At 42.7% G+C, this 7,233-nt stretch overlaps 1 protein-coding gene across 1 annotated transcript in view; it reads right to left on the bottom strand.

Moving 5' to 3' along the window:
- Positions 1 to 6,660: 6,660 nt before the first annotated feature.
- LOC138793167 (protein Shroom1-like) overlaps positions 6,661 to 7,233 on the bottom strand; it is a 68,023-nt gene continuing 67,450 nt past the window's right edge. The window contains exon 8 of the mRNA XM_069971533.1: positions 6,661 to 7,233. This exon is cut by the window's right edge and continues 59 nt beyond it. Coding sequence (XP_069827634.1) covers positions 7,038 to 7,233 — 196 coding nt within the window. The 3' untranslated portion in view covers positions 6,661 to 7,037.

Genomic DNA, 7,233 nt, shown 5'->3' with positions numbered 1-7,233 from the left:
TGCATGGAGGACAGTGGTTTCGGCCACATGCATTTCTCTACATGTAGAAACATTGTCTGAATCACGTTTTTCCTGTTTTTTAACTGCTTAAAACATAAATTGAATCAATGCTTAGAGCCGTCTACATTTAGTGTGAAGGAATTCTCACCACAGGACTGGTAGATTGGTAGGTGATAGCTCGAGACCTGAACAATTCCACCATACACCCCCCCCTCTTGGAAAGACACAAGATTTACTGGCAAGTCTGAATGGGAGGTGGGAGACTAAAAAAAATAAAAACAAGAAAAAAGTTGTTTCCTGCTCCCTGGTGCTGCCCCCCTGCAAGGTGCTGCCCTAGGCACCAGACCACGGGTGCCTAGTGGTAAATACGGCCCTGGGAGGGAGGGAGAAATGTGAGCGTCAAGGGGAGGGAAGTGAGCTGCACGAGGAGGGAGGGAGTGAGGTGAGCAGCATGTGGAGGGATGTGCTTGGCACAAGGAGGGAGGGAGAGAGGTGAGCGGCATGAGGAGGGAGAGAGTTGAGCAACATGGGGAAGGATGTGAGCGGCAGGAGAAGGGAGGGAAAGAGGTGAGCAACATGGAGAGGGATGTGAGCGGCAGGAGGAGGAAGGGAGAAAGGTGAGCGGCACAGGGAGGGAGAGAGGTGAGCAATATTAGGAGGGATATGAGCAGCAGGAGGAGGGAGGGAGAGAGGTAAACACCATGGGGAGAAATGTGAGCAGCACGGGGAAGGAGGAAGAGAGGTGAGCGGCACAGAGAGGGATGTGAGCAGCACAAGGAGGGAGAGAGGTGAGCAGCACGTGGAGAGAGAGAGGTGAGCCGCATGGGGAGGGATATGAGCGGCACGGGGAGGGAGAAAGGTGAGTCGCGTGGGAAAGGATGTGTGCGGCACCAGGAGGGAGAGAGGTAAACGGCACAGGGAGGGATGTGAGCAGTTTGAGGAGGGAGGGAGAGAGGTGAGCGGCACAGGGAGGGATGTGAGTGGCACGGGACAAGCATATGCCTTACTTTGGGCTAGTGAATAGACTAGTGTCTAATTGTAGGAGGACGTCATATTTCGGGGACACACGGTAGTTAAAACTGTAAAAAAAAGTGGTCACAGAGCTAGGTGCAAATCTGGAGCCCTTATGGCATTTGGTATGGTATTATTTAGCATGTATTTAGTTTTTGTTCACTGTAAAACACTGTTATTAGGGACAGTCTGATCATTTGTACATACTAACTGAGTGGATACCAAAGGCCATATAAAAGCATTCCAATGAAAAACTTTACCCTGCTTCTGTTTATTTGTTGAGTCTGGATAAAAAAATGTGGCTCAAAGTTCCACTCTCAGCACAGACATGTAATAAAACTAAATGTATACAGCTCGGATTGTGATTCACAGATACTTCAGCAAGCCAAATAGGTCATCATTCCAGATTCATAATAGTGGCCTTAGTAGCTTAGTATTTTTCCCATGATGTAATCCTCATTTAAAGCTGAAGGGGTTAATTGGACCACTGTGAGAAGAAAAGAGACAGAACTCAAAATAGCTCACCCAGGCCTGAGTAATTTTTCAGCAGAATATGTCTTAGGAAGCCAAGAGGTAAGGACTGGAGTAAAACAAGCAGGCCGTGGGAACAATGTTACAGTAAGTGCAGTTGCATTCCCTGAGAGATGCCCGTTGTTGGCGCAGTCCTATAATTCCTGTGGAAAATGCATGGATTGATACCATATAAGCCAATTTGCTTGCCAGATCCAATTATTTAAATACATTTCTAAACAATAAAAATTTTCATCTATAAATGAACTACTACAGCTGGTGAACACCACAAGGTTTGTAGCGTTCTATAGAGGGATTTAGCAATTAGTTCATGGTCAGCTGTGCTTCTAACTTAAAGGTCAAATTATTTTCATTTAGACATTTATGACATACATCCACATATATCGACAGAATACACCATAAATGTGATAGATCCGGTCCCATCTAAATATCTAGGACGCCCAACCCTCATTGGCCTGCTTGTGACACTGGAGGTGGCCAGGAAGCAAATGGCAACATGGGAGTTGCATAAATAGTTAGCTACTCTGTTTCCATAACTAAGAGTTACAGAAACAACCTTTCTCCTTGGCACAGGTCCCGCTCTGTTAGGAGCACTACGCATCATATGGCCCACTCCTTCTAATGATGATCAATGGAATGGGCGGGATGACGCGGAAGTAATCCTAACAGTGCTCTGGAGCAGAGTTTATCCCGACTAACAGCACGGGACCGGTGTCGACAAGGAAGTTAAAGTGACTCTGTACCCACAATCTGACCCCCCCTAACCACTTGTACCTTTGGATAGCTGCTTTTAATCCAAGACCTGTCCTGGGGTCCGTTTGGCAGGAGATGCAGTTATTGTTCTAAAAAACAACTTTTAAAATTGTAGCCCCGTGCCCTATGGGAGTGGCCTAGATTGCGTATGCATTATGTTGGCACAACCTCTCTGTCCTCTGTGATCGAAGATTCCAATCACATGAATAGGTTCCATCCACGGCTTGGTTAAAACGGAGAAAATTTATTTGAACATCACAAAAAACAAAACAAAACAAATAAATAAAAAACACACCGACGCGTTGCTGGGTCAAAACCTCTTAATCATGGCTAGTGTATCACAGTAGTTTACATGCTTATATACCTGTAGGATGTGATGTCCTGCTCTAGACAGTGCACGCCCCTTGGAGGGTGGGGAACACCTCACCTGAGTAGAGGTCACATGACTACTCACAAATGAGTTTGTTACAAACATAGTATCACAATGAAAAAACTTAGTTACTTCTAATGATAGACATCACATGAATAACATAAATTTGTTTCAATAAATAGAATATAGATCTGATTTGTAATTTAACCCTTTCGGATATCTTGTACTCAGGTTTAAAAACCACAGAGCCTCCCTTTTTCGTAGCAAATGAGTCCAATGCCCCCCCCCCCCCACCGGGTTTGTTAACTCTTTTTATGGCTGAGATCTGCAGGCCTTTTAAATCTCCCCCATGGTTTTCTACATAGTGTTTCGAAAAACCTGAAAGTGAGTAAGTTTGTGAGTAGTCATGTGACCTCTTCTCAGGTGAGGTGTTCCCCACCCTCCAAGGGGTGTGCACTGTCTAGAGCAGGACATCACATCCTACAGGTATATAAGCATGTAAACTACTGTGATACACTAGCTATGATTAAGGGGTTTTGACCCAGCAACGCGTCGGTGCGTTTTTTATTTATTTATTTGTTTTGTTTTTTGTGATGTTCAAATAAATTTTCTACGTTTTAACCAAGCCGTGGATGGAACCTATTCATGTGATTGGACTCTAGGCCACACCCATTGGGCACGGGGCTGAAAGTTTAAAAGTTGTTTTTTAGGACAATAACTGCATCACCTGCAGAATGGACCCCAGGACAGATCTTGGATTACAAGCAGCTATCTGAAGGTATAAGTGGTTTTGGGGGGGGGTCAGATTGTGGGTACAGAGTTGCTTTAGGAGGCATACCTCTATAAGGGGCAATCAGCAGGTTAGATTCGTCTAACCTGCTGATAGTTCTTCTTAAGGGTAGCTTCACACACACCGTATCACAGCGGATTTTCTGCTGCAGATCCGCAGCAGATTTGATCTAAATAACTGAACACAGTATCAAATCTGCACCATCAAATCTGCTGCGGATCAGGGGGGTGTGAAGGCACCCTTAAGATTAGTGGGAGTTATGTAAACTGTAAAAAAGAAAACTCCTTTTGTCTTTGTCATGAAAGCATTGAATATAAATTTAGTATATGATATATACATTTTCTCAATAACACACTTTAAGACTCTTCATGTATTGAAGATTTCCCTAATCCCGCATAGATGTCTTAATTAGTGACCGTGTGTTGCCACAATTATTATATGTCTGGAAAATCTTGTAAAGGGGTTGTTGAGAGTCCAGATTTTGACTTCCCTAGAAAACATCTGATTTGTCAGGAGAAGCCATAGTTAACCAGACATTTTCATTACTACCGAAGGAAAAGTGTAGTATTACAAGTGTAGTGTTACATGGTGGCCATTCAGGTAAATGCCTGTCCGTGTAGTATTTAGATAACTGCAACCTGTGTACATCACCATGCTGGGAACAAGGGTGCCATAGAATGATCAACACTCAGACACATGACACAAGGAACAAATATAATTAGATTGGCATTTCCAGGGAAATACATAATGCTTGAAAAGAGTGCCCCTTTAATAGTGACCTCCCTTTAAGAGAAACTTTAACCCTTGAAACCCTCCCTTTAAGAGCGACTTTGGTACTGTCCTTTTAACAGCGATTTTGGTACAGTCCCTTAAGGAGCGACTTTGGTGCCAACCCTTTAATAGTGACCTATATACTGTCCCTTTAAGACAAGCTTATGTACTGTCCCTTTAAAAGCAACTTAGGTACCCCCCTTTGAAGAGCAACTTAAGTGCTGTCCCTTTAAGAACAACTTTAATACTGTTCCTTTTAAAGTGACTTTAGTACTGTCCCTTTAAGAGTGACTTATGTACTGTCTCTTTAAGAGCTACTTTGGTACCACTCTCTTAAGAGCAACTTATTTAATGTCCCTTTAAGAGAGACTTATGTATTGTCCCTTTAAGAGCGACTTTGGTACCTTCCCTTTAAAAGCAACTTAAGTACCGTCCATTTATAAGCGAATGTGGCCCCAGCCCTTAAAGAGCGAGTTTGATTCCGGCACTATAAGAGCGACTTTGGTATCGCCCCTTTAAAAGCGACTTTGGTACCATCACTTTAAGAGCGAATTTGACTTATCTTTGCTACTTCACTGACAGCTCTGCTGTATCATGCGAGTATCAGGTCTGCTACATCAATGATTCAGCTCTGCTACATCACTGACTCACAGCCTTACAATGGTAAAGAACATTGCTCTGTTACCATGACAATCTCACTCATGTCAGTGAGACAATTTTTAAGGACCTTCCATCTTTAACATCTTCTGTTGGCCAATACTGGACACGTGACTGCTTGGATGTTGTCAGACATTGACTGACAAAACCTTAGAATTTTCATTGGCTGCTATAATTCAGCTATTTGCATATGTGCTATGATTGGCTGTTAATGCTTTACTGTGTAGCCATTATTTCCTATAGGAAATTAAGAGTCTTTAAACAGGAATTTCTTAAAAACAACAAATCCGATCCGAAAACAAAAATACTTAGCACACCTGCCACCGCCCCCACACCTGCACACTGTGTCCCCTCTATGTAGTGAGGTCTCCATTATTCTTGAGAAAGGCACTGCTGCCAAAATGTTGCACTTTTAGTGGTTGCAACAAAGAAACAGCTTAAATTCGGACCACAACAGGATGCTTTCCTTTTTTTCTTATCTATGAAAAGAAATGCTAATTGATTGTAACAGTACAAGGCAAACAATTAGCCTACTTTTTCATAGATAAGAAGCAGTGGTGTAACTGAAGTCCTATAAACCCTAGGTCAGTGCACAGTCTGGTGTAAATGACGATACTGTCTGTGAATGTTACAACAGTTATGTTATATATACACTCAATTATACAACCCCCACTCCCCGCTGTCTCAAGTGGTTGTACACTAGATATTCCTGAATCCTCTGCAATGCAATAATAGGTATACAAAAAACCCTTCAGAACCCTAAACCCATTCTCCCTTGTGAAAGTAACCCCTCTTCTGTCTGATGTAATTGTAATATATTTTATATATATATATATATATATATTTATATACAAACACACATACACAGCGGTACCTTGGTTTAAGAGTAACTTGGATTAAGAGCGTTTTGCAGGAAGAGCTTACGGTTTTTCAAAATTGTAACTTGGACTGAGAGCATTGCTTTGGTTTAAGAGCTCCCTGTACTGGGTAAAACGGGGAGTTGGGACAGCGGGGTCTGAACAGCGGGGTCTACAGCACTGTACTCTGACCCAGAAAGTCTCCCTCACCTCATAGCAGATGCACTTCAGGCTGGGGCTTGCATCAGGGGACACGACTGTGGAGGTAATCTCTTCATAGCTGTAACCGCTCTCTCCCCGGACAGAGAGTGCATTTATGTGCCCACACATGTCCTGCTCATTCCCTCATGCTCCCATCCTTTCCATTCCTACTATAATGTGCCTGCACTTACACACAGCTATACCCACTGCTATAATGTGCCTGCACTCGCACTCAGCCATTTACACTGCTATAATACAGAAGTTTATGTCACTGTCCTCCTGCACAGCTCTGTGATTCTCACTTCCTGATTGGTCCATGCTGAACACACACCCTTTCCCCATTGCTGTCATGTGACCACACAGACCTCTGACAGTGGCCCTGCTTCTCTATTCTAGCCTGTTGTACTGTGCTCCTGCATTATGGGGATCTGCAGTTCCATCCTGTATCTAAAACTGCTGCTGTGTTTATGCACTTACTATACATTATACACTGCATGCTGATTGCTATACTCTACAGTAACTTAGAATATGACTATGAAAATGAGCTGTTACTCATTGTTTGTTTCATCTGTTCTTCATGTTATTCAGAATAAAAAAAATCAAATAATTGTTTGTCCGTCAGTTATTGAAGGTTTATGGCCTTCTTTACTCATTGTAAACTGACAGACTCAATTTAAGCATCTTGATCTGGCCCCACAAACGTTAACCAGGACGATCCATTCAGGAATATATATATTTTATTGAAATGACTGAGTCAATCAAGAAACCACATAACATGGACACTAATAGTTATAACAACATGGGAAAAGACAAAACATTGATAACTTATGCAAAAAGGCACACAGTTGTATTAATGCAAATTTCAACCTTCTCTGTCAACCGTTCCAAGGTCTTCATTCTCTTGCCTGATTAACACTGACAGAATAAACGCTTTCAGCAAGTCCCTCCTACAGACAGGGTTATGAGAATTAATTCTGTTATGTCTTAGTAGCAGCTTAATCAACACAAATATACTTTAATATCTCAAAGCCCAAAGGACTCTGCCGTCATGACATGGAATGCCAGCAAGAATGTGGCTTTGGCTTCCGCGGGCTAATTAAGGGGGAATGCTGTTCTGAAGACTTTCCAACTGTTCCTCGTGAAATTTAATCTTCTCATCCAGGTCTTTTTGCTCAATCAAGAATGAGGTCTTCAGCCGTACAAAATGTTTGTAGTCCTCCAGCTGAGCTTCACTTAGGTATTTGGCTAGGATCCCTGTAACCACTTGTTCTCTGCGGTCCAGGTTGTCTTTT

The sequence above is a fragment of the Dendropsophus ebraccatus genome, chromosome 1, assembly GCF_027789765.1.
Source record: "Dendropsophus ebraccatus isolate aDenEbr1 chromosome 1, aDenEbr1.pat, whole genome shotgun sequence".
In the NCBI taxonomy this organism is placed as follows: domain Eukaryota; kingdom Metazoa; phylum Chordata; class Amphibia; order Anura; family Hylidae; genus Dendropsophus; species Dendropsophus ebraccatus.
The sequence above is the reverse complement of the archived record's forward strand: the minus strand, read 5'-3'. Positions and strand labels throughout refer to the sequence as shown.